Genomic DNA, 24,425 nt, shown 5'->3' with positions numbered 1-24,425 from the left:
TGGAACGGCATCTCAAACTCACTGCGTACCGCTGCAGCCGAAACAATTGGTTTTCGGCAACGACAAAAAACAAGCTGGTACGATGAGGAGTGCCGTCTCGCAGCGGAGAGAAAACAGACTGCCTACCTCGCAACATTGCAAACGACCACAACACGTGCGGGATGGGATAGATACCGAGAGCTGAAGAGGGAAGCGAGACGCATTTGCAGACAAAAAAAGAAAGAGGCCGAAATGCGTGAGTACGAAGAGCTTGAGAAGCTGGCAGACAGAGGGAATGCTCGAAAATTTTATGAAAAAATGAAGCGACTTAACGAAGGTTTCAAGACCGGAGCATCCTCATGTAGAGACCAAGGTGGTAATCTGGTAACCGATGTCCAGGGCATACTGGGATTATGGAGGGAACACTTCTCCGACCTGCTGAATGGCAGTGAGAGTACAACACCAGGAGATGGCGAACCCGATCCCCCAATCGATGACGATGGAACAGATGTTCCATTACCCGACCATGAAGAAATTCGAATAGCAATTACCCGCTTGAAGAACAACAAAGCAGCGGGGGCCGATAGATTACCGGCAGAACTATTCAAATACGGCGGCGAAGAACTGATAAGGTGCATGCATCAGCTTCTTTGCAGAATATGGTCGGAAGAAAGCATGCCTGACGATTGGAATCTCAGTGTGCTCTGCCCAATCCATAAAAAGGGAGATCCCACAATCTGCGCCAATTACCGTGGGATCAGCCTCCTAAATATCGCATACAAGGTTCTATCGAGCGTACTGTGTGAAAGACTAAAGCCCACCGTCAACAAACTGATTGGACCTTATCAGTTTGGCTTTAGACCTGGAAAATCGACAACTGACCAGATATTCACCATGCGCCAAATTTTGGAGAAGACCCGTGAAAAGAGGATCGACACACACCACCTTTTTGTCGATTTTAAAGCTGCTTTCGACAGCACGAAAAGGAGCTGCCTTTACGCCGCGATGTCTGAATTTGGTATCCCCGCAAAACTAATACGGCTGTGTAAATTGACGTTGAGCAACACCAAAAGCTCCGTCATGATTGGGAAGGACCTCTCCGAGCCGTTCGATACCAAACGAGGTTTCAGACGAGGTGACTCACTATCGTGCGACTTCTTTAGCCTGATGCTGGAAAAAAATATAAGAGCTGCAGAACTAAACCGAAAAGGTACAATCTTCTACAAGAGTGTACAGCTCCTGGCGTACGCCGATGATATTGATATCATCGGAAGCAACAACCGCGCCGTTTGTTCTGGTTTTTCCCGCATGGATAAGGAGGCGAAATCCAGCGCAGAATAACTCTTGCCAACAGGAGCTACTTTGGACTGAGTAGGCAATTGAACAGTAAAGTCCTCTCTCGACGAACCAAAATCAAGCTCTACAAGTCGCCTATGATTCCTGTCCTGCTTTATGGTACAGAAGCTTGGACGATGTCAACATCAGATGAGACGACACTAGGAGTTTTCGAGAGGAAAATTTTGCGCAAGATTTATGGTCCTCAGAACATTGGCAACGGCGAATACCGCAGACGATGGAACGATGAGCTGTACGAGTTATACGACGACATTGACATAGTTCAGCGAATAAAAAGACAGCGACTACGCTGGCTAGGTCATGTTGTCCGAATGGACGAAAACGCTCCAGCCCTGAAAGTGTTCGATGCAGTACCCGCCGGAGGAAGCCGAGGAAGGGGAAGGCCTCCACTCCGTTGGAGGGACCAGGTGGAGAGCGACCTGTTTACACTTGGGATCTCCAACTGGCGCCGAACTGCGAAGGAGAGAGAGAGGTGGCGCACTATCGTCGATTCGGCTATAACCGGCTAAACGGTTGCAACGCCAATCACATACATACAATGCGCAAGCATTCAATCCTACATATGCGTACACATGTGAATATGTCACCAACCAAAAATTTAAATATGCACCAGATTGTGAATTGCCCTACTGTACTTATTGACTGCATTATTATATATAATTATTTGTATAAAACCTTGAAATTTATTCATTAAAATTACCACTCAGAAGTGGTTTTATCCGTTGTAACCGAGCTATCATCGAAGAAACATCATTTATAAAATGCCACAAGACAAAATTAGAAATGAAGTTCATAAACTTCACGCTGTCAGATAAAACGATATACCTCCTCATCGCGGGTGCTAATACTTTCGATTTGCAAAGAAAATAAATGAAGACTGACTACATAAATGATCTTGTTAAGTATAGTTTTAACGTTTCTAAGGCCAACGCAGAGTATTTCAACCTAAAGTCACACAAAATAGTTGAGAATTCGCAGAAATGAAACAGAAACGAAAGAAAAATAATGCGCAAGCATACAATCATACATATACGTACACATGTGAATATGTCATCAACCAAAAATTTAAACATTGTTCTACAAAAACAAGAATTGCTCAAATAGCATAAGCATGGCAAGTGCTTTAAGTTCTCTGCTTTACTCTCATTCACTCTCTCTCTCTCTCTCGCGGCAATTGCTCAACGCTATTCCCTCTCCACTGAAGCGTTAAACAATTATCGCAACCTTTTCCGAAGTCGTATAAGAAGTATAACTTCAATAATAGATAGAGATGATATTTCTTATATAAATTTAGATGAAGCTCTTGAATTTTCTGAAATAAAAATTTCAACTAATGGACAAATTATAATTTACATTGTAAGCCTTCCAACAGTAGATAAACAAATGTGTAAAACAATGGATATAAGAGCTGTAAAAAATAATGGACAAATTACTAACATCAATGTTCAATCCTTAATTGTGAAGAAACAAAATACAGAATGAAAAATCCTTGTAAAAAATATAACTTTTTACTAATATGTTTATGTAATGATTTATGTAAAAATAATGTAATAATAAATGTGGTCAACAATCAACATATTCCAACTTTGGAGGAAATGGGACAAGGAATATACATTCGCTCCAAACAAAATTGAAGAAATTCTCTCTCTAGACATGATAAAACAACTAAACGTAAACAATACAAAAGAAGTAAATCTGATAGAAACAGTAAATAGAATAAAGCACGCAACCATCATCAGCCTAATTACTATTCTAATAGTGATGACCTTCATTTTTGGAAAATACATTATACAAAAACCAGCAGAAGTTCGATCCATAAAATTATCACAACCCGCAATCAATGGACTCAACCAAATTTTCGAAAAACCCAAATATTAAAAAGAGGACGTTTGAATTTCAGGGTGGGATTAATTAACACATTGCATATTTAAATATCACATATCGCTTGCTTATATCATATAACATGAAGCAACGTGATATGACACCGCCAAACCGACGAATTAGCAACACGTGCAGTGCAATTCGTGGAAAGCGCCAAGTCAGATTATAAACAACACGCAGTGGCAAACAATTAGGTTTATAGTTAGGTAAATATGATTGTAAATTTTAGTTCTAAATTGGAATTCAATAAAACAAGGGCACAGCTCTGACAAAAAAAATTATTATTTGTACTTTTTTGTAAAAGTTCATACATATGTGGCATGCTTTTAAGCGCATCTTTTGACTGAGTTGCTCACTTATTTGATCGCCTTCCTGCAGTGCAGTATCACTTGAAAAAGTTACAAACAAAGAAACATACATACAAGTGAAGCTAATAAAAGCGTATTAAACAAATAGTTTTGGAACCTCTGAAACCCACCTAATACCTTAAATAGGACCGTTATATTATAAGTAAGTTATCCCATTTCTCCGCCCATATGTGGAGTGAGAATGAACTGTTAGAAACATTCTAAAATGTGTTGTTTTGCCATTTTGAAGCCTTTGTCGGGTTTTGTTACTTTTCATCATACTACTGAACAGATATTCATAAATATTGATACAATATGGAAATAAATGTGGAAATTCTATATACGACCAGAACAAAGTTTTGACATAACTTGAGTTGTGTTGTTTTCTGACTATATATATTAAGGATACTCACAAGTTGCCATAAAGTTATAAGTCATAAATAAAAAAGTTAAAAAATAGTATGGTTGTTAGCACCTCGTTATAATTTTGATGTGATAAATCTGAAAAAGCTGATTGGCTAAAAAACAAAAAAATTCAATATACAAAACAAAACACATATCGCACTATGTAATAATTGTGTAAATTTATTTTGTAAGCAATCCAACTACAATTCTTTTTTAAAAAGTGTAAAAGTTCAAAACATTGTTACTTTACGACAACTTGTGTGTACCCCTATCATATATTATATATAACACTATAGTTACTGCGCCTAGTTTTTGTTTGTAAATAATAAAGTATTCCAGATTAGACTAATGGCCAGTTTGCTAGACTATTGAGACCAACTAATTTTAACATCTAATTCTCCCTGTTATGTTGTCAAAACAGTTCGTTAACTGAAATAGTAAAATGTTGAATAATAAAATATATACAATACACTTACCAATGAGGTTCCACGTCCTGATTGCGAAGCGGACGGGAAATTAGCCGATGATTCGGAGTTTATTGCAGAATTATGTTGGGACCTAAGATTGGATATTATATTATATTAATATTAAATATGTTTATCACAATAACATAGGTATATAAAAATAAATACATTAATAAATTGTCTCCACAATAGGTGAGGGTATCAAAAAGACTAGGTGATGGAGAATCTTAATCTGAAACTGAAAAACGTCTTGCGAGTCATTCTCTTCACATCGCAATCGCATGCCAGAGAGTCGAGTAACGAGCGCTCACAGCTGCTTGCTGAACAAAATTACGAAACTGATAGCAAAACGAAAAATGTATATGTAAGAGCCCTTTCACACAGGCAATTCCTGTTGCGGTAATTCTTAGTTTTATAGGAGAGGGGCGACGAGGAGAGGAGAATCGCACCGAGTCTGCTGTGTTCGGGCAACACGCTTTGTGTTCTTATTCGTAACAGTTCGCTGCTACGTAACAGTGTTGCATTTGCGCACATTTTAAAATTAATATATACAATATATTTGAAAATTTGACTTTAATCATTTAATTTTGTATGTAATTTGCAAATACATATAGAAATATGCATAATATAATTAAAATATATTAGAAAATGGAGAATAACGATAAAAATTAGTTAATGAAATATATATTTTTTTTTTGAAACGATGCTTACAAGAAGTTGAGAAAATTATATGAAAGAGAATGAGAGAAAGACACGAACAGAGTTGTCGAAAATAATTGCTCGTGTGAACGCAATGGGCGACAGCAAAAGAGAATCGCCCGAGAATTAGCAACAGGAGTTGCCTGTGTGAAAGTGGTCTAAGTAAAAATATTTTCATTTCATTTGATAGAAATTAAAAAAAAAACGCAACTGACAAAAAAAATAAATGTTGTCTATGGTTGAATATTTGAAGATTTAAAATTTTGAATTTATTACGTTTATAATAATTCCAATTGGATATTTTAACATATCTAACAGAAACTGTGCCTCATATAATGCTCATGTGTAGAGTGGAAAAGCCTATTGTTTACGTTTTTTCGATCTAAAAGTTTTCATTACAAAATTCAGTGACAGCGTAAGAAGTGTTTAAAAGTTAGTAAAAAATTTATATCGCAATGATCGAATCTGTTTTTCTTTTAGTAGAATGCGTTTATGTTTAGTGCATTTTTAACAAGTTTTTTTTCGCTCTTCGGGAAATGTAATACTTATATAAAAAGTGATAGGATATAACATAAACGGGAACGTGAATGTGATCTCCAGGAATTATATTTAGAAGTTCAAATGAATGTACCCATGTTGAATACGCAACTAAAATAAGTTTATGATACACTAATGAGGGCAATTGGTAAAGGAAATAGTGATTTATATTTCCTGAATGTTCCTGGTAGAACTGACAAGACATTAGTTTTAGCCACTGTTTGTGTAAGACCCAATATTGTGGTTGCAGTTGCTTCTTCTCGAATAGCTGTCACATTGTTAGAAGGATTGCGTACTGCTCATTCAATATTAAAATTACGGTTAAATTTTAAAAGTGTTGAAGAATCAACATGTAATATAGCAAAACACTCCGCGATGGTCCAAGTTTTATCTTCAGCTAACAACGTACATGAGAGTTGAACGTTACTGAACGATACATTTATGATATCGTGACAGATATCTTCATCTCTGGCCAATTGCTGACAATTGGTAAAAGTCGAGTACCTTTCGACGAATCGAGCGGATTTCGAATTTCTGTAACTTTGTCTTAGCGAAAAATGAACTCATCAAAAAGGTATCCTCAATAACAAAAATAGTGAATGGTTGGGTGGGCGAGCAATTTTGGCGGCTAAAAATAAAGCTATAATTGACATAAACTACCAATGATCTCACACAGTGCCTAGCTGCTAAGAAACCACAAGTTTAGCGGTCTGTTTCAAAAGCTGACAAAAATAAACCATTGCTGTCTGTGCCTGGATTATTCAAGATTGTCTCCCATTTGCATACGTGGAAGGCGCTGGTTTCAAAGGTATGATAAAGTTTTTCATCAATATTGGTGCAACGTACGGTGAAAATATTGACATCTAAAACTTGCTTACAATTTCTCGTATAACGCACAAAGATGCAGAAGATAAAAGAGCTTTAGTTCGCAAAGATATTAAGGAGAAAGTTTCAAGTGATGGCTGCCGCAGTTGATATGTGGACAATTGTGTTCAACGGAACTTTATAGGTGAAACTTTACATTATCAAAAAGATTTTAAATCTGTGACATTATTTTAGGAATAAAATCAATGGATTTTCAGCGGCCAATTCTTTAATATATATGAAAAGTTAAAAGTATTGTTTAAACAGTTTGATATATGTAATATTGAACAAATTATATTTGTAACAGAGCAAATATAAATATAGTGAAAGCACTAGAAAATAAAACTCGTTTAAATTGTAATGCACATTTATTATCGAATGTTTTAGGAAATCTTTTGATGAAACAATCGAACTGCCCGAATTACTAATTTCATGTAAGAAAATTTTAAAATAAAAAAGCAAACTTACAGAACAAATTGCCCACATCAATAAAAAATCCTTGCCCAACACGCTGGGATTCGAATTATACTATGTGTAAATCTATTGTTGACAATTGGTATGACGTGAACCAAGCTCTTGCAGAAAGTGGAGAGAACCACCGGCTATGCGATATTAATATTTCATTACTTAGATCTTTAGTTGATCTTTGTAAGGATTTCGAAACAGTTTTTAAGGAAATGCGATCCAAAAATACTACCATTACTTATCTAAACTTGCTTTACAAATTCTTTCCGTACCTGCAATTCTGTGCTTCGACTGAAACAGCCTTTTCTTTGGCAGGTAATATTACGACTGATAAGCGGAACCAATTAGGGCCAAAACCATTAAACAGATTTCTACATTCGTTTTATAAAATTTTAGATTATAAATTTATATTTTCTTTTTGAATAAAATCATTCATGCATACTATGTACAAGCGTAGATATATTAGTTTGGTCCTTCCGCTTTTTTGCACTTTATTCAATGCTATATAAAAAGTGTTACAGTGATCGGATTTAGTTCTATGTAATATGCGCCGCCGTTCGATAATATGTCTCCCTCTAGACGGCAACTTCATAATACACACCTCGTAGAACACCCCTTTTATTTGCGAAGAACTTTATACCACTAAGGGCGTTCGCCATGGACAGAAACAGGAGGTAATTACTTGGCGCTATGTCCGGGTTATATGGAAGATGCGATAAAACCTCCCATCCGAGCTCCCGTAGCTTCTGACGAGTCATGTTGGCCAATTCTGGCCGATCGTGTCGTTTTCACTCGCTCCATGTTTACACGTCTATAACTGTTGAACGCAATATCCAAAACTAATCATACATCGCGTCGTTTTGTAGGTTATGTCAAGACCTTTCAAATATTTATATTATTGCCATATACGAGCTCTGTAGCGCTTTATACATAGCCTCGAAATTCAAAATACAAAAAGGCGGAAGGGAGATATTTGCCAACCTAATATAAGCAAAAAATTCAATACTTTATAAGATAATTTTCTACATTATTTCAAAGTTTAATATTGGAAATGTGTAGATATACAGTACTTTTAGTTTAATTGACCCTATGGTTAATTGGTTCCCCGTTTAATTTAACGGTGTTATTGGGAAAAAATATAGCACATGTAAATTTTCTCGGATAATTGGACTCGGTTAATAGATTTTCCCGCTTAGTTGGTTCAAAATATGTCATCAAAAATCTTTTTCCTTTTAAATTTCCCCAGAAATCTAATCAACACTGTACAAATTTTTTATAATAAATTTGAATAACAAATATACATGTATAATATTAGGACTACAACTTTGCTTCCGCCGTTTTTTTTGTAAATTTAAGGATTTTTTTCACTTAGGACAGCCTCACCGTACGTATCCGAAAGCATTCGATGAGCCTCAGCCGCACTTTTCTTTTCTATAACTCGAAGATCTCCATAACTCAACACTTGAATTGGCAATAGCGTTTAGAAGTCAAATTTCATACAAATTACCTTCCCTAACTCGAATTTCTATAACTCGAAGTTCTCCATAACTCGAACTCTTGAAGAGGCAATAGAGTGCAACTTTCATACAAATTTCCTTCCATAAATCGAACTTTTTGGTCAGGACATTATACAAAATTTAAAATTTCACGAGTTAGAGAAGTTCCACTGTATTTCATATACATATTTATATACATACATATATAAACAGTATATGTATATTATATTTACAAATTCCGAAAGCTTAGCCGTTGGTACCTCATCTTCCATGAAGTGTCCAAAAAAAGTTCTTGCCGTATACATCATAACTCATTATTGGTTCATCCAAATCAACAAACCAGAAATATTTGTTGCTAGCTAATGAACGAAGGAAAAAATAAAAGATTAAAAACTGAATTCTTGATAGATTTTGAACAAAAAAACTAACTTTTGTGGTCAAATTTTCGCCATATACTGACTCGAAAAAGAGTTGTAATAAAGATGTGTGGACATTTTTATACTCTAGCAACAAAATTTGCTAAGAGAGTATTATAGTTTTGTTCACATAACGGTTGTTTGTAAGTCATAAAACTAAATAGATATAAGGTTATATATACCAAAATGATCAGGGTGACGAGACGAGTCAAAATCCGAATGTCTGTCTGTCCGTCCGTCCGTCTGTCCGTCCGTGCAACGGATAACCTGGGTAAAAATTGAGATAACTTGGAACACATGTTCCTTGGGACCGTGAGGGGGTTGCTTTCGAAAATGGGCAAAATCGGACCACTGCCACGCCCACAAAATGGCGAAAACCGAAAACTCAATAATATTAAAAAAGTAAAATTTGAAACAAAGGATCGCACTAGGAAGGGGCATATTTGGATGTAATTTTTTTGGGAAAGTGGGCGTGGCCCGCCCCCAAATCGGTTATTTGTATATATCTCGCAAACTAATAAAGCTATATTAACCAAACTTTCTGCAGTCGGTTCTCTTACGTACCCCCCACACACCATACAAAGGTTAGGTTGAAAATTACTAATAATATTATTTATACAATATATATGTAGGTCAAATAGTGTATAATATAATACTAATAATTAAATTGCAAGAGTAGAAAATGTTCGGTTACATCCGAACTAAGCCCTTCCTTATTTGTTCAACAGAATTTTAATCATATCGATTTTAAAATTTTAGATAATATTGTACTATCGGCTTGAAGAACAAAATATTAGAAATATACAAGCTCGCTCTAGGCCGTCGAACTCTGAGCCTTCCCAACGCCTTCATAATCAGAGAGAAAGACAACGGACACAAAAGACTAGAGGTCGTAATCAAGTTTTAGCTCATTGCAAATAATATATAATTCATGTTCGAATTTTAGTCATTTTTTTAAATGAACCCACCCAAGAAACGGCAAAGTACATACATATGTATGGGAGAGTGTGTATAAGTGTGTAAAAACTTATACCTTTTGAAATGCTAGTTTTCTATATAATTTCTAAATTTAATATTGAATAAATATTTTTATTTCTGTTTTATAAACATTTTTCGGTTTCAATTTGCCATTACTATAAGTGTTGTATATACATACTAGGGCTCTTAAAATTATTCGATTAACCTGAAAACCGATTATTCGAATATCAGGTTTGTAACCGTTCGTAAATTCGATTAGTGGCAATGTTACGACTATTTCAATAGTCGTTCTACTGCTGTTATTTGAATAGTTATACTATCACTATTCGAATAAATGAAAATTGTTTGAAATACAAACAGCCTTTGATTTTTTAAAGTTTCCGCATTCCAGTCACTTTATCAGAATCAGAGAGGATGTTCTCCATTGCTGGAAACATTGTGACACTACGTAGAAGGTGCTTGCAACTAACAAATGTTAATCTTTTAACTTTCTTATATCAATAGACGTTTTATTTAAAATACTGATTTAATACATTCGCCCAGTTGAAATGGTTAAAAACTAGTTTGTCATTACTTAATGGTTCCCGTGAAATCATTGTTATTTTTTTTATTTTAAAGCAAGTTTTTTTGTTAGTTTTAATGATTAACTTTTTTCAATAAAAATAAGATTAATTAATGAACTTGCACTATTCGAATAGTCGACAACGAACGGTTAACCGAATAGTCGAAAATGAGCGGTTAATCGAAAAGTCAATGATTGACGACTATCCGAATAGCGCAAACCGAATATTGTTATTCGAATAATGCCCTATTCGGTTAGCCGGTTAGTCAAATACCAAGAGCTCTAATACATACATATTATATTAAATTACATATTCGCCTGCTCATGAGTAATACACATACAAAACACTCAAAACGATCGCGCAAAGAGGAACAAATTATGTAATATGTACTAAATACTCAGAGAGTTGCTACAATTTGAGTATGTCATATACTCAAATCGCCTTTTCTGTGTTGTCGCTCAGCTTATGTAATAACATGAATAAGCAGAAGAGTGTTAAGTGTTTTACAACCGCTATGAGCTTATTGGGAAAATTCTGTGAGTGTTAAAACTACCTCGACATGTTTGGCTGAGTGTTTTTGATACATAAGTATGAAAAGTATGAGAGTAAGCACACGGTGTTTTTTGAAGGGCGTTGCACTTCTGCAGGTTTCTGGTATATTACATTGAAGATCTTAAAATTATTCGAACAACCCGAAAATCGATCATTAAAAATCGTTAGTATGAATATTAACCGTCGCAATGTTACGACTATTCGAATAGTCGTTCTACTACGATTATTCGAATAGTTATTCTGCTGCGACTATTCGAATAGTTGCTCTGCTGCGAGTATTTGAATAAATAAAAATATAAATTTAATGAACTTCCACTATTCGAATAGTCGAAAACGAACGGTTAACCCGATAGTCGGAAATGAGCGGTTAATCGAATAGTCGATAAATTACGACTATCCGGATACTGCAAACCGAATATTATTATTCGATTAATGCCCTATCTGGATCATTTGGTTAGTCGATTGGTCAAATACCAAGAGTTATACATACATGGTTTAAAATGTGTAAAACAAAATTTGCTACCATTCAATATAGTGGTAACACCTTTAATAGGTATCAGCATAGCCTTATGTGTCGAATTCAAACGACAACTCTATTGGTAACATCGATATTGTGATAATTTTTCGTTGCGCGACAATCAAAAATATTATACAGATTTTACTATGAGTATGTACTTACTGTTCTTGAGTTTGAATAACCAGAAATCCAGTAGACAACGGCTCTGCTTCCTTAGATAAAACGTCATAATCACATTCGTCTTCGTACCAATTTGGGGATTCTAATAACATCGTAATATCTAATTCTTGTAGTTCTCTTGGACTTGCTAGAGAAATCATCCCAGACGAATTGTTATTTAAGCAAAATGATAATAAAGCTTCATGGTCCTTATGTATTACTCTTATATGCTCAGATTCGTCACTTTCATTCACTGATCCTAAAGTATATAGAAAAAATGTGTTTCTTTATATTCTGTTCTCAAGATTATGATTATTTGAATATCATCAAATTTAAGAATTATGTAATTGAAGCAGACGAAAAGTGCAAAACACAGAATAATATGTATGAGTATATTTGTATGTATGTATATTTGTATATATATCCCGAATAAAAACATTTCATAATAAGTTACCTGATTCTAATTTACAATCGACATTATCTCGGGTCATTGTACGATAATCCAATTTTTTTCCAAATACTGCTTTAATAAAAACTTCCTGTGCTGGTTCCTGCCTTACTAAATAATTCCATAATCTTCGAATAGGCCCAGTAGATGAATTCACAAGGAACGGGGTATTATCTTTGTTTAAGAGTGAACGATATTTGTGTATTGGTGGCCCCAGTCCGCTGCTTTCAACAAAACAACCTATAAATAAAAGATAGAAATAGTGAAATACAAATATATTTATTAAATTCATAAATATTAGAATTATTGGAGAAATTAATATACATAAAAACAAACATAAAAAAATGCCATTGATTAAGAATGAAATAACATTACATTACAATAAAACAAATAAGCGAATTTGAGGGCGCTTCTTATAATTAAAATACAAATATACAGTAACAATTCAAAAAATATTAAATAATCTATAAATGTGGTATTTATAATAACCGAAGAGCATAATTTGAAACAAATTAATTATCGCACTTCTTTTTTTTTCAGGTTTTTGAGTCGATTTTAGCTATATTTAGGGTTCTGATTCTAAATATAAAATCAGTTTTTCCCGATCCGCTCTTATTTTTTAGATTTCTCTTCTTCTTGACTGGCGTAGACACCGCTTACGCGGTTATAGCCGAGTCCAAAACAGCGCGCCACGTATCCCTCCTTCTGGTAGTTTGGCGCCAATTGGTTATACCAAGCGAATACTTTCAGAGCTGGATCACTTTCATCCATTCGAACAACATGACCTAGCCAGCGTAGCCGCTGTTATTTTATTCGCTGGACTATGTCTATGTCGTCGAATAACACATACAGCTCATCGTTCCATCGTCTCGGTATTCACCGTTGCCAATGTTTAAGAGACCATAAATCTTCCGCAAAACCTTTCTCTCGAAAACTCCTAGCGCCGTCTCATCGGATGTTGACATCGTCCACGCTTCTGCACCGTAAAGTAGGACGGGAATGATGAGAGACTTGTAGAGTTTGGTTTTTGTTCGTAGAGAGAGGACTTTACATTTCAATTGCCTACTTAGTCCATGGTAGCACCTGTTGGCAAGAGTGATTCTGCGTTGGATTTCCAGGCTGACATTGTTATTGCTGTTAATGCTGCTTCCCAGGTAGACGAAATTATCTACAACCTCAAAGTTATGACTGTCAACAGTGACGTGGGAGCCAAGACGCGAATGCGCTGACTGTTTGTTTGATGACAGGAGATATTTCGTCTTGCCCTCTTTCACCTCCAGACCCATACGCTTCGCTTCCTTATCCAGTCTGGAAAAGGCAGAACTAACGGTGCGGGTGTTGTTTCAAATGTTATCGATATCATCGGCGTACGCCAGTAGCTGTACACTCTTATAGAAGATTGTACCTTCTCTATTTAGCTCTCTTATTATTTTCTCCAGCATCAGGTTAAAGAAATCACACGAGAGTGAGTCACCTTGTCTGAAACCTCGTCTGGTATCGAACGGCTCGGAGAAGTCCTTCCCGATCCTGACGGAGCTTTTGGTGTTGCTCAACGTCAGCTTACACAGCCGTATAAGTTTTGCGGGGATACCAAATTCAGACATCGCGGCATAAAGGCAGCTCCTTTTCGTGCTGTCGAAAGCAGCTTTAAAGTCGACAAAGAGATGGTGTGTGTCGATCCTATTTTCACGGGTCTTCTCCAGAATTTGGCGCATGGTGAATATCTGATCTGTTGTTGATTTTCCAGATCTAAAGCCACACTGATAAGGTCCAATCAGTTTGTTGATGGTGGGCTTTAGTCTTTCACACAGTACGCTCGACAGAACCTTATACGCGATGTTGAGGAGGCTTATCCCACGGTAACTGGCGCAGATTTTGGGGTCTCCCTTTTTGTGTATTGGGCAGAGTACACTGAGATTCCAATCGTCGGGCATGATTTCTTCCGACCATATTCTGCAAAGAAGCTGATGCAAGCACCTTATCAGCTCTTCGCCGCCGTATTTGAATAGCTCGGCCGGTAATCCATCGGCCCCCGCCCTCTTATTGTTCTTCAAGTGGGTAATTGCTATTGCAAATTCTTCACGGTCGGGCAATGGAACATTTGCCCCATCGTCGTCGATTGGGGAATCGGGTTCGCCATCTCCTGGTGTTGTACTTCCACTGCCATTCAGCAGGCTGGAGAAGCGTTCCCTCCACAAACTCAGTATACTCTGGTCATCAATAACTAGAACACCTCTGGGGGTCCTACAGGAGTGTGCTCCTGTCTTGAAACCTTCAGTTAGTCGCCGGATCTTTTCGTAAAATTTTTGAGCATTACCCCTGTCGGAACAGCTTGTCAAGCTCTTCATACTCACGCATTTCGGCCTCTTTCTTTTTTTGTCTGCAAATGCGTCTCGCTTCCCTCTTCAGCTCTCGGTATCTTTCCCATCCCGCTCGTGTTGCGGTCGAGCGCAACATTGCGAGGTAGGCAGTTTGTTTTCTCTCGCTGATGAGTGCTCTCAAAGAGCAGGAGTGCAAGTCGAGTAGAAAATCGTTCGGCTGTCGGTTGTGATAGGAGCTTCTCGATGTCGGACCTTCCTTGTGTTTGTTGACGTGTGCGCTTTTCTACACAGAGACGGCGTATCTTAGCTGCTACAAGATAGTGGTCCGAGTCGATGTTGGGACCACGAAGCCTACGCACATCAAAAACACTGGAGACATGTCGTCCATCTATCACAACGTAATCGAGGGGACAGCCACGTTGCTTGATGAATTTTCTTGTGCTGGAATCTGGTAATACAGTCGATCATATTTCGGGCCCCAGCGAAGTCGATCAGCCTCAGACCGTTTGGTGATGTTTCGTCATGGAGGCTGAATTTTCCGACTGTTGTGGCAAAAACACCTTCTTTACCCACCCTAGCGTTGAAATCGCCAAGCACGATTTTGAAATCGTGGCGTGGGCAGCGCTCATAGGTACGTTCTAGGCGCTCATAGAAGGTATCTTTGATCACTTCGTCCTTCTCTTCCGTTGGGGCGAGGGCGCAAATCAGCGATATGTTGAAGAACCTCGCTTTGATGCGGATTGTGGCAAGACGTTCATCCACCGGGGTGAATGCCAGGACTCTGCGACGGAGTCTCTCTCCCACCACGAATCCCACACCGAATTTGCGCTCCTTTATATGGCCGCTGTAGTAGATGTCACAAAGACCCACCTTCTTCCGTTCTTGTCCCGTCCATCGCATTTCTTGGATTGCGGTGATGTATCAGTGTGGCTTTAGACCTGGAAAATCCACAACTGACCAGATATTCACCAAATCTTGCAGAAGACCCGACACACACCACCTTTTTGTCGATTTTAAAGTTGTTTCGACAGCACGAAAAGGAGCTGCCTTAATGCCGCGATGTCTGAATTTGGTATCCTCAAAAACTAATACGGCTGTGTAAGTTGACGTTTAGCAACACCAAAAGCTCCGTCATGATTGCGAAGGACCTCTCCGAACCGTTCGATACCAAACGAGGTTTCAGACAAGGTGACTCACTATCGTGTGACTTCTTTAAAGGTACAATCTTATATAAAGTTTACAGCTGCTGGCCTACGCCGATGATATTGGTATCATCGGAAGCAGCAACCGCGTCGTTAGTTCTGCTTTTACCTGTCATCAAACAAACAGTCAGTGCATTCGCGTCTTGGCTCCCACGTCACTGTTGACAGTCATAACTTCAAAGTCGTAGATAATTTCGTATACCTGGGAACCAGCATTAACAACACCAACAATGTCAGCCTCCTGCGCAGAATCACTCTTGCCAACAGGTGCTACGTTGGTCTGATTAGGCAATTGAACAGTAAAGTCCTCTCTCTACGAACCAAAATCAAACTCTATAAGTCGCCTATCATTCCCGTCTAGTGATGAGCGATATTGCTATTTTTGAATCACTGTGATTTCAGTGATTGCTATTTTTAAATCACTGTGATTTTATATTGCTATTGTGATCACAACAAAAAAAAAAACGAATTTATGAGAATTTATACTCCACATTTTTTTTTTAATTTTTTACTTTTACATTTTTATTAATTTTAACAATATCCAAAATTTACCTGCTTTTGTAATCACTATTAACTAATTAATAAATTTTGGGTACATTTGACTGCTTTTGTAATCACCGTATCCAAAATTATCAAAATCATCAACTAAAATTTCGACTGTGATCACTGAACAGTGATTGCTCCTTTCGAACTGATATTGTTACTGAACAGTGATTGCTACTTTCGAACTGATATTGTTACCAAACAGTGATTGATACTTTCGAACTGATATTGGTACGGAACAGTGATTGTTACTTTTCGAACTGCTATTGCTACAGTGATCGAATTAGAATCACTGAACTGCTATTGCTACAGTGATCGAATTAAAATCACTGAACTGCCATTGCAACAGTGATCGAATTAGAATTACTGAACTCCTATATGTACTGTGATCGAACAAAACCACTGAACTTCTCTATAGCTACTGTGATCAAACTCAAATTACTGAACTGCGATTGTAAATCACTGATATTTACAAAAATTGATCACAGTGAAAAAATCACCGGTAGTGAAATATCGCTCATCACTATTCCCGTCCTGTTTTATGGTTCAGAAGCTTGGACGATGTCAACATCAGATGAGACGACACTAAGAGTTTTCGAGAGGAAAATTTTGCGCAAGTTATGGTCCTCAGAACATTGGCAACGGGGAATACCGCAGACGATGGAACCATGACCTGTACGAGTTATACGACGACATTGACATTGTTCAGCGAATAAAAAGAGAAGGCTACGCTGGCTATGTCATGTTGTCCGAATGGACGAAAACACTCCAGCTCTGAAAGTTTTTGATGCAGTACCCGCCGGAGGAAGACGAGGGGAAGGCCTCCTCTCCGTTGGACGGACCAGATGGAGAACGACCTGGTTACACTTGGGATCTCCAACTGGCGCGGTACTGCGAAGGAAAGAGAGAAGTGACGCGCTATCATCGATTCAGCTATAACCGGTTAATCAGTTTCAACAAAAATCACAGACATACATACATACCTAATAGTTTCAATTAAAACACTAATCTAAATGAAAGATTATAAAAACATTTTTTTGTGAAAACAAACTTTGCACTGAAAAAGAGTGCGAAAAAAATTAGTGCACAGGAGGGCGAATATTGCGAGTAAAACAAAACAAAAAATCCTGTAATCCATAGATTTGTTAGTTGTCCAAAAATAAAAAAAATTGGCGGGATTCCAAAATTTAAAAATTCTCCTATTGTGTGCCTGTGCCTGCCACTTTGTTGTTTTTAAGTCGCTGTATAGCGGTGCAGACTTTTTCATGGCTTAGCGATAATCCGGCCTAGCCGGAACCGAAAGCACGGACCTAGTTGTCGTCGAGGTAATTTAAGGGGAAATGCGGGGACTCATTGCATGCAGGACATATATTCTACATGTCCGTGTTCAGTCTGGATAGGTAGGATTTCAACATGCTACAATAGCAGGGTCACTCTGTTTTCACGTGGCAACTCAATCTCTTCGCCTGCTATAGGTGGTGGTGATTTCTGCTTGGAGAGCAATTCATTTTTTCAATCCTTTACAGGCAGCATGTGCTAAAAAGGCGCCTCTCTTCCGTATTCATCTCCCAATATCTTTCGCATACTTCTGCTCGTACTCGTGGTGTGAGCAAGGACGTGCGTTACTGGCGGTGCTAAATCTTAACCGCACCTTGACTGTGACAAGGTAGTGGCGAATCGATATTTGAACAACGAAACATACGCACGTCGAGTACAATCGGAGCGTGTCTATCGTTTAATATGAAATGATCAATCTGATTGTTTGTTGACTGATCAGAAGATACCCATACTTCGCGTCATGGTGAAGTCAACAAGTCTTAGGCTGCTTTGCTCAACCGTAGGACAAGGTATCTTCTTACCCGATCTTTGCGTTAAAATCCCCAAGAACATTTTTAACGTCGGGCAGCAGTCAAAGGTGTTCTCAACTTCAACAAATATGCCTTTTGTCTTCATCGTCTTTTTCCTCCGTTGGGCGTGGTATCATTTCTGAGACGTTTTTCTTTTTTTTCATTGGTTTATTTTGTTTTTACACTTTGGGTACAAAGTCCTACCACAATCGAAATTTAATTCCTATGGGACTAGACAGCGCGAAACACTTGACTAGCTCACTATCCCGCAGATGCCGAAAAAGTTACCGAAGGGGCGCCCACCTGGAGCCTATGTGACAACTTGGATTAAACAGAGACAAAGATCATGCCAGTCGGTCACGATCAGACACTACTTTACATGCTCGCTCTTAGGCCTAAGCAAGATTGGACCTACCCAAAGAGAGTAATCCGATCCCTCTAAATTGAATCGTTTTTTATTAAGAAACTCTTATTCTTCTTAAAATGTTATAGCTAAGTAATAATACAATACTTATTAATAAATTACCTGGTATAAAGTTTTCAGGTGGCGGTCCATTGGTTATCAATACATTTATTGCAAAATCTTGCCATCGTCTAAGGGTTCGCAAAAGTTCGTGTGATAGAGGGCTCAAAACTGGGAGGTCTAAGAAAAAATATAATATTCGTAAAAATTATACTAACTATACAATATATCGTGATACGTATACGATGTTTTAACAAAATGTTACATTTTAAATTTCCTCTTTGCTTTTAAATATCAAAAAATAATCAAACCTTGAATTTCGATACCAGCTACATTTACGAATTCTTGAATTTTAGAAGAAACCAGCTGAAGAACTGCTAAACGTAAAATACTCCAGGAATATGAAGAAGGATTTAGGTGTTCAGTATTGGATTTTGGTTGCTGATAATTCATTTTTGAAGAATTATTAATTTCCGTAGGATCATCATCATCTTCATCTTCGTTATCACTTTCAACAGGATCATCGGTGTCGTAGTCGTCCTCATCTTAAATTAATAAGTTAAAGAAATATAATATATAAAATTTATTATATAATTTATATTTAGGAATCATAAATAAAGGTGCTTTAGCAATTTACAAAATTTATTATATACATATTTCTACATATATATATATATTTCTACAATATATTGTAACTAATATTTAAAAATGTATATTTATGAATCATAAATAAAGGTGCTTTAGCAATAATTTAATATCAATACTTGAATAATATTTCCTTAACGGATGCGCCGGAATCTCATTCTGAATAACTTTTTATTACATTTAAAATGATGCCAATTCCACACAAACAAAGTATACTTCTCTAAAATATCCAATTATTTCCATACAACGCTTTAAAATACTTACATTATTTTGGACTATTTTGAAATTATTAATATCTTATTGAATTTAAACCCTAATTATAATTTATTTACACAAATATATTCAATTGCCTAATTAAAAAACAATAAAACTAAAGTAACTAAACTCGAAACAAAACCGCAATTTCAACTTAATTTAATCGATTATAATTCTTACCATTAACATTAGCAGGTTTCAAAAGGAAATACGACAACATAGACATTTCTGGGGGGACGAATTGTTCTCGATAAGTAGGCTTATCTTCCTTCATATTTGTTGAAGTACTACTTTGGCTGAATGTACCAAGCAGTTTCATGTTTAGTTTAACACGTTGTTTAGTGATGGAAGTAACAGTATTCCAAACACCACTTTCATCAGTTTTATCTTCAGAGCCGTTAGATTGTGATTGATTTGACACCGTAGTTTCGTTGCGAATAGTTGCTTTACGCAGTAACTTTTTCATTCCACCTCCGAATATAGTCGACCAGGTTTCTGTCGAAAATTTTTGACCAACAAGTCTGTAAAGCAACCGACAGTCACAAGTAGCCATTGAATATATTAAGAGTGACATAAATGTAGCAATAAATGACTCTAGTAGTAAAACGTTTAATTTTGGAATGTCTTCATCTTTTTCTCGCGCTAACAATGCTCTCAAGTTTGTAACACCCGGCCACTTCGCCGGTGAAGTACATACGGCTGTGGACTCATCGCAGGAGTACTTTCTTCTCTTATTGTATACATTGCTATTGCCAATTAAATGTGAGCATTCGAAAAGTGAATTCAATTTGGCAATGTTTTCTATACCAGGGCTTTGAAAACCATTTAACGTTGAATTACGATGAACAACGAAACTTTCCGAGTCGCACAAAGACTGATAAATACAAGAGGACAGTGCAATTGATAAATCTCTGAGAATGAAGATTTCACAGAACGAGTTGGCTATTAATCCAGGCAATGGTGAAATTTTTATGATAGTTTGAAGCATATCCACCGTTTGCGACTGAAAAGATAAAGAATACAAAATTATTTACGTTAACTGAAAAATAGTTGTTCCATAGCATTTTGTTACCAATATGATACAATAAGTGAGAGAGAAGAAAAAAAAAGTATATTTCTTGGGTTACAATTGTAACAAATTATTATAGAAATAAGATAATTTGCATATCTTAAACATTTTACTTTTTAAGATCGCGATACTTCGTACTAGTGATGAGCGATATTGCTATTTTTAAATCACTGTGATTTTATATTGCTATTGCGATCGCAACAAAAAAACGAATTCATGAGAAGTTGTACTCCACATTTATCTTAATATTTAACATTTTCATGTTTATTAATTTTAACAATGTTCACAATTTACCTGCTTTTGTAATCACAATTAACTAATTAATTAATTTTGGGTACATTTAACCGCACCCAAAATTATCGAAATCGCAATTAAACATGTTACTGTGATGCTGAACTGCTATTGCTACTGGACTGTTATTGCTACTCTTCGAACTGCTATTGCTACTGAACTGTGATTGCTACTTTTCGAAATGCTATTGCTACAGTGATCGAATTAGAATTACTGAACTGCTATAGGATCGAACAAATGCACTGTGATCCAACAAAAGCACTGAACTTCTCTATAGCCACTGTGATCGAAATCAAATTACTGAACTGCCATTGCAATTGTAATTCACTGCTATCTACAAAAATTTATCGCAGTTGCTATATGCGATTTTTCAATCACAGTGAAAAATCACCGGTAGTGAAAAATCGCTCATCACTACTTCGTACTAATGTAAAGCAACATCTTACTTGGAGCTTTGCCTTTCATTAGTCATCTATGTAGTTTACCTCTTGTTACATGAGAAAATGTTAAAAGCAAATATAGATACAATTGGTCGATATGATCCGTAGATATGAATTATGCAAATTTAAGTGCAACTTTCCTCCAATTTTCAATATAAAATTTATTGCTTCTGGTTTTTTTCGTTAGCTTTCAATATAACCTTTTGTATGGTGAGTGGTTATTATCCGATCTCACTTAATCTAATTGAACTATACAATGAGGTACCCAAGTACGCTAAGTTTGGCAGATATGGCTTTAGTGGCTATGGCGTGGCTACTAATATTACTGTCAAAGTTAGTCCAAAGATTTTTCAACACATGTAGACTATTATTTTCACTTTCTCTAATTTTACAATTCTCAACCACGATCAAGAGAGTTGTTGCAACACCGTATTATGAATTGATTATGGTTATAACTCCTTTAATAGTTTATGAGATACCTACATATATTAAACCTTTGTTAATGCGGTCAAAAATTCAAAAACTACTACAGTGATCCCCCTTAAGTGCCGCCCTGTTTAAGTGCCTTTCCCGCTTAAGTGACCATATTTTTCGGCATCGTTGTTTTTTTTTTTAATTTACATATAAAATTCCCCGCTTAAGTGATTGTAATATTTAAGCCACAAAAACTAAATTGTTTGCAATTTTCCTCTTTTAAGTGCCTTTTAATAGTTTTGATATTGAATGCGCAAAGTATTGTCAAACGGAAAACATATACAGTAGAACTCCAATTATCCGAATTAATGGGGACCGGGACCCATTCGGATAATCAAATATTCGGATAATCGGATTTAAAAAAAAAAAATTGCCATTGGAGAGAATAAAAGCTACGTTTTGATATTACACTATTTTTTTATTGAATTAATTGAAAAAAAAACATGAAATTTTCACATGTTTTAAATATAAATAAAATGTACTTATGTACAAGTTTAGAAATAAAAATCATGGTTTTTTAAACATCTCAGGCAATGTAAGCTGTTTTGCGGTCTTCAACCGTTTTCGGGCAGCCAGGTCACGCATTCGCTTGAGCAGTTGCAAGTGGTCACACTCGGGCTGACGCTCCATCCACTTCAAAGCAGTCTCGAGGCCGGCAAATGCTTCACTAGCTGATGGTCCAGCGTCTACTTCAACATCAGCAGAAAGTTCTTCTTCCACTTCCACTTCGCGGGGGGAAGTCAGTGTAGGCACAACGGCAAGTTAAGACAAGTCAAGTCAAGACTTGACGCGCAAACACTGGCTTCGCGGCGGGAAGAATAATAGCGCACTTAGACTTTTTTGGACAATTTTTTGTGATTCGGATAGTCGGAGCTCGAATAATTGGAGTTCTACTGTACATAGTATTTTTTTTTCCATTATTATTGTTATTAATAAGCCTTTTCTGTTATTAATAAGATATATTTGTTGATTTTCATTCCAAAAGAAAAAAATATTAGATCGTAGTATTTGGGAAAAAAGCTTGGTAAGTACCTCGAGGCACTTAAGCGGGATTCATTTAAATGCCTTTCTCGCTTAAGTGTCTCAAAAGTATTGCATGTTAAAAGGGGGCACTTAAGCGGGGATTACGGTATTTAAGGTATTTAAAAAAACAAACAGAACAATTGTCATTTGGATGTGCGATTATAATGTAAATTTTTTTGTTGAGCCAGTAGTGGGAGTGGCCAGAAACTATTCTTCTCCACATTGTTCAAGCAGCTCACAACTTCCGGTTTTATACCAAGTATCCTCTGGGTAGCCAACAGCCGTTTGGAGGAGAGCTTAAGCGAGAAGGCGAACACGCTTCTGCGTGGGTTTGGGACCCACCACATAAAAATAAAGTACCAATGAAAAATCGACGAACGCCACTCCCTTTTTGATGACGACCCCTGCAAAAGTTTTAAGAGTAATGATTTAAGGGCATGCACTTGGAATGGCCGGACCCTTAATTGGGAAAGTGCCTCTGCCCAGCTGGTTGATGTCCTCATACGACTCAAGGCTGACATCACCGCCATCCAAGAAGTGCGATGGTCGGGACAAGGATGGAAGAAGGTGGGTCCTTGTGTCATCTACTACAGCGGACATATAAAGGAGCGCAAATTTGGTGTTGGATTTGTGGTGGGAGAGAGACTCCGTCGCCGAGTCCTGGCATTCACCTCGGTGGATGAACGTCTAGCCACAATCCCCATAAAAGCGAGGTTCTTCAACATATCGCTTATTTGCGCCCACGCCCCAACGGAAGAGAAAGACAATGTAACCAAAGATACTTTCTATGAGCGCCTAGAACGCACCTACGAGCGCTGCCCCCGCCACGATGTCAAAATCGTGATTGGCGATTTCAACACTAGGGTGGGTAAAGAAGGTGTCTTTGGCACAACAGACGGAAAATTCCGCCTCCGTGACAAAACATCGCCAAACGGCCTGAGGCTGATCGACTTCGCTGGGGCCCGAAATATGATCGTCTGTAGTAGCAGATTCCAGCACAAGAAAATTCTCCAAGCAACATGGATGTCTCCTGATCGAAACACGCGTAACCAAATCGATCATGTTACGGTAGACATGTCTCCAGTGTTTTAGACGTGCGTACTAGCGCAGGTCGATTTTTTCGCATGAAGCGGCTAGCAAAAGCGAAATCTACGGAAAATTCTAAGAAAGTTTTGCCAAGAAATCATGGGTCTAAAATTAATTCCCAGTTCGCGCAGAGCGACTTTAGATTTTGAGGTCATACTTATCAAAATGTACTCAAAACCCTATGTATGTAATTGGCGTTGCAACCGTTTAGCCGGTTATAGCTCTCCACCTGGTCCCTACAACGGAGTGGAGGCCTTCCCCTTCCTCGGCTTCCTCCGGCGGGTACTGCATCGAACACTTTCAGGGCTGGAGCGTTTTCGTCCATTCGGACAACATGACCTAGCCAAGGTAGCCGCTATCTTTTTATTCGCTGAACTATGTCAATGTCGTCGTATAACTCGTACAGCTCATCGTTCCATCGTCTGCGGTATTCGCCGTTGCCAATGTTCTGAGGACCATAAATCTTACGCAAAATTTTCCTCTCGTAAACTCTTAGTGTCGTCTCATCTGATGTTGACATCGTCCAAGCTTCTGCACCGTAAAGCAGGACGGGAATGATAAGCGACTTGTAGAGCTTGATTTTGGTTCGTCGAGAGAGGACTTTACTGTTCAATTGCCTACTCAGTCCAAAGTAGCACCT

General features: G+C 37.3%; 1 protein-coding gene, 1 long non-coding RNA gene and 1 other non-coding gene across 4 annotated transcripts in view; 1 reads left to right on the top strand and 2 right to left on the bottom strand.

The window, feature by feature from the left end:
• Positions 1-24,425, bottom strand: part of LOC105220031 (dmX-like protein 2) — a 111,357-nt gene that overhangs the window by 43,363 nt on the left and 43,569 nt on the right. The window contains exons 10-15 of the mRNA XM_054231700.1: positions 19,583-20,405; positions 18,814-19,047; positions 18,566-18,682; positions 12,133-12,366; positions 11,682-11,937; positions 4,445-4,526 (exon numbers count right to left, since the gene is read on the bottom strand). Coding sequence (XP_054087675.1) covers positions 4,445-4,526; positions 11,682-11,937; positions 12,133-12,366; positions 18,566-18,682; positions 18,814-19,047; positions 19,583-20,405 — 1,746 coding nt within the window. The remainder of the gene's footprint in view (positions 1-4,444; positions 4,527-11,681; positions 11,938-12,132; positions 12,367-18,565; positions 18,683-18,813; positions 19,048-19,582; positions 20,406-24,425) is intronic.
• On the top strand, positions 1,648-11,924 carry LOC128922117 (uncharacterized). 2 transcript variants are annotated; one of them, XR_008471405.1, is made up of 3 exons: positions 1,680-3,726; positions 4,625-4,796; positions 4,851-11,924. It is a non-coding gene; the product is annotated as an uncharacterized LOC128922117 (long non-coding RNA). The 2 variants fall into 2 exon arrangements; XR_008471404.1 differs by having other exon boundaries at positions 1,648-3,726; positions 4,625-11,924.
• Positions 2,034-2,247, bottom strand: LOC128922388 (small nucleolar RNA U3). The gene has a single exon (XR_008471627.1). It is a non-coding gene; the product is annotated as a small nucleolar RNA U3 (small nucleolar RNA).

Source organism: Zeugodacus cucurbitae, chromosome 5 (assembly GCF_028554725.1).
Source record: "Zeugodacus cucurbitae isolate PBARC_wt_2022May chromosome 5, idZeuCucr1.2, whole genome shotgun sequence".
NCBI classification, from domain to species: domain Eukaryota; kingdom Metazoa; phylum Arthropoda; class Insecta; order Diptera; family Tephritidae; genus Zeugodacus; species Zeugodacus cucurbitae.
This window is presented reverse-complemented; position numbering and strand designations above follow the sequence as displayed.